Below are 2,262 nucleotides of genomic sequence, written 5' to 3'. Positions count from 1 at the left end.
TAGTGTAGTAGGCCGTAGCAGTGTATTAATCAGAGTGTGTAGTAGGCTGTAGCAGTGTATTAAGTAGAGTGTGTAGTAGGCTGTAGCAGTGTACTAAGTAGAGTGTGTAGTAGACGGTAGCAGTGTATTAAGTAGAGTGTGTAGTAGGCTGTAGCAGTGTATTAATCAGAGTGTGTAGTATGCTGTAGCAGTGTATTGAGTAGAGTGTGTAGTAGGCTGTAGCAGTGTATCAAGTAGAGTGTGTAGTAGGCTGTAGCAGTGTATTAAGTAGAGTGTGTAGTAGGCTGTAGCAGTGTATTAAGTAGAGTGTGTAGTATGCTGTAGCAGTGTATTAATCAGAGTGTGTAGTATGCTGTAGCAGTGTATTGAGTAGAGTGTGTAGTAGGCTGTAGCAGTGTATTGAGCAGTGTGTAGTAAGCTGTAGCAATGTATTGGGTCTGTGTCCGGCAACGGTGAATCCATACCGTACTATAGTATATCTTTGTATATACTAGACTGATGTACAACCAGCAAGGATCATCATATTCTCGCGTAGGAATTAAGCACCTGGTTGGTCAGGATCACTGATTAGTATGGTATGGATAGACCAATCTGTGTGGCAAGTAATAGCAGGTTATGTGTTTAAGAGGTAGCAACAGCATGTGTGTCGTCTTTCGCCGTGCATAGTTCCGACTAGAGTCCTGGTATGACTGAGATGACCCTACACATTCACATACAATTCACATACACGCACCATACACCCCCACCCCGACAGGTGTGCGGTCTTCTCGTGCTTATGCGCCTATCTGTGGATTTATCTGATGAAGAGGGCTATTGCGCATGTGATGTGGGGCATGATAGGGGCCTCCATTCTGCTGATGGCGCTGGTTACCATCAAGAGTTATGTCATGTACGCCACGCACTCGACCAGGGGGACTGGACCTTACCACACCCGCGCACAGTCTACCAACCAAACGGTGCTGCTGGTCATGGGTAGGTGTATGTGTAGGTGTATGTGTATGTGTATGTATCACACCCGCGCACAGTCTACCAATCAAACGGTGCTGATGGTCATGGGTAGGTGTATGTGTATGTGTACGTGTGTCATAGGTGTGTATGTGTATGTGTATGTGTATGTATATGTATCACACCCGCGCACAGTCTACCAATCAAACGGTGCTGCTAGTCATGGGTAGGTGTATGTGTATGTGTATGTGTATGTGTATGCATCACATCCGCACACAGTCTACCAATCAAACGGTGCTGCTATTCATGGGTAGGTGTATGTGTATGTGTATGTGTATGTATCACACCCGCACACAGTCTACCAATCAAACGGTACTGCTGGTCGTGGGTAGGTATATGTGTATGTGTATGTGTGTTATAAGTGTGCGTGCATTTGCGTACTTGAATATAGACGAGCAATGAACAACATAAAGCTAGATCTATTGGATACCGTATTCATGCTAGTATCTTGCATCTTACATGCGTTGATTATGATGTGTGTGTGTGTGATTGTATATACATTGTTTAATTCGTCATTGCCCCCACTCTCGTATTTCTCGTCCCGTTATAGACATTGCATCGACATAATCTACGAGCGCAGCAGTGGACTAGCAAGTCGTTTGTACTGCTCCCTAGTATTAAAACCCTAAAAACCTAGAACCATAAAACCCAAATTCTCGACTAAGGACTCATACACTAGTACCACTGTCTCATATATCACTTTTAGCTCTGTGGTCGCTGGTGCATTCACAGCAGCTACAGCGCGGTGGTGGTATCTGGGTCTCTTTACACATTCTGTAGTTGCATGCAATGCAAACTATAGTACCATGTACTACTAGACCATAGTAGTACCAGAACTATTACCTCGTATGTCCCTTCTGATAGGTATTGGTCTCATATACATTCTGTAGTTGCCTGCAATGCAAACTATAGTACCATATACTACTAGTCTATAGTAGTACCAGGGACTGCTACCTCGTATGTCCTGTCCGATAGCCCCTATCTCGCATGATCCGTCTGTTAACATACCTTGCACTGCTATTCATTTGGGTTTGTACCACTACAGCCATTGTATCGACCGCAGCGACGGCGGCTGTGGTGTATTTGGTCATCCGATTGCGACGCAAACTGGACAAGGCCATTGTTGTGATTCAGGAGGCCAGCAGGTGTGTGAGTATATGTGAGTATATACATGTTTAACTATATGTATATGATCACATATGTATACGAATATATATATATTTAATTTGTATTGGCATCAACTCGCCCGTTGTGTTT

At 44.1% G+C, this 2,262-nt stretch overlaps 1 protein-coding gene across 1 annotated transcript; it reads left to right on the top strand.

Moving 5' to 3' along the window:
* Positions 1 to 800: 800 nt before the first annotated feature.
* Positions 801 to 2,150, top strand: SARC_14006 (hypothetical protein; the record flags this gene model as incomplete). Its single annotated transcript, XM_014291863.1, has 2 exons — positions 801 to 972; positions 2,051 to 2,150. Coding segments are annotated over 2 exons (272 nt in total), but the record flags the coding sequence as incomplete, so codon positions are not given.
* Between the last annotated feature and the right edge of the window lie 112 nt (positions 2,151 to 2,262).

This window comes from Sphaeroforma arctica (genome assembly GCF_001186125.1).
Source record: "Sphaeroforma arctica JP610 unplaced genomic scaffold supercont1.4023, whole genome shotgun sequence".
Classification (NCBI taxonomy): Eukaryota; class Ichthyosporea; order Ichthyophonida; genus Sphaeroforma; species Sphaeroforma arctica.
Note: the sequence above shows the minus strand (reverse complement) of the source record. Positions and strands in the feature narration are given on the sequence as shown.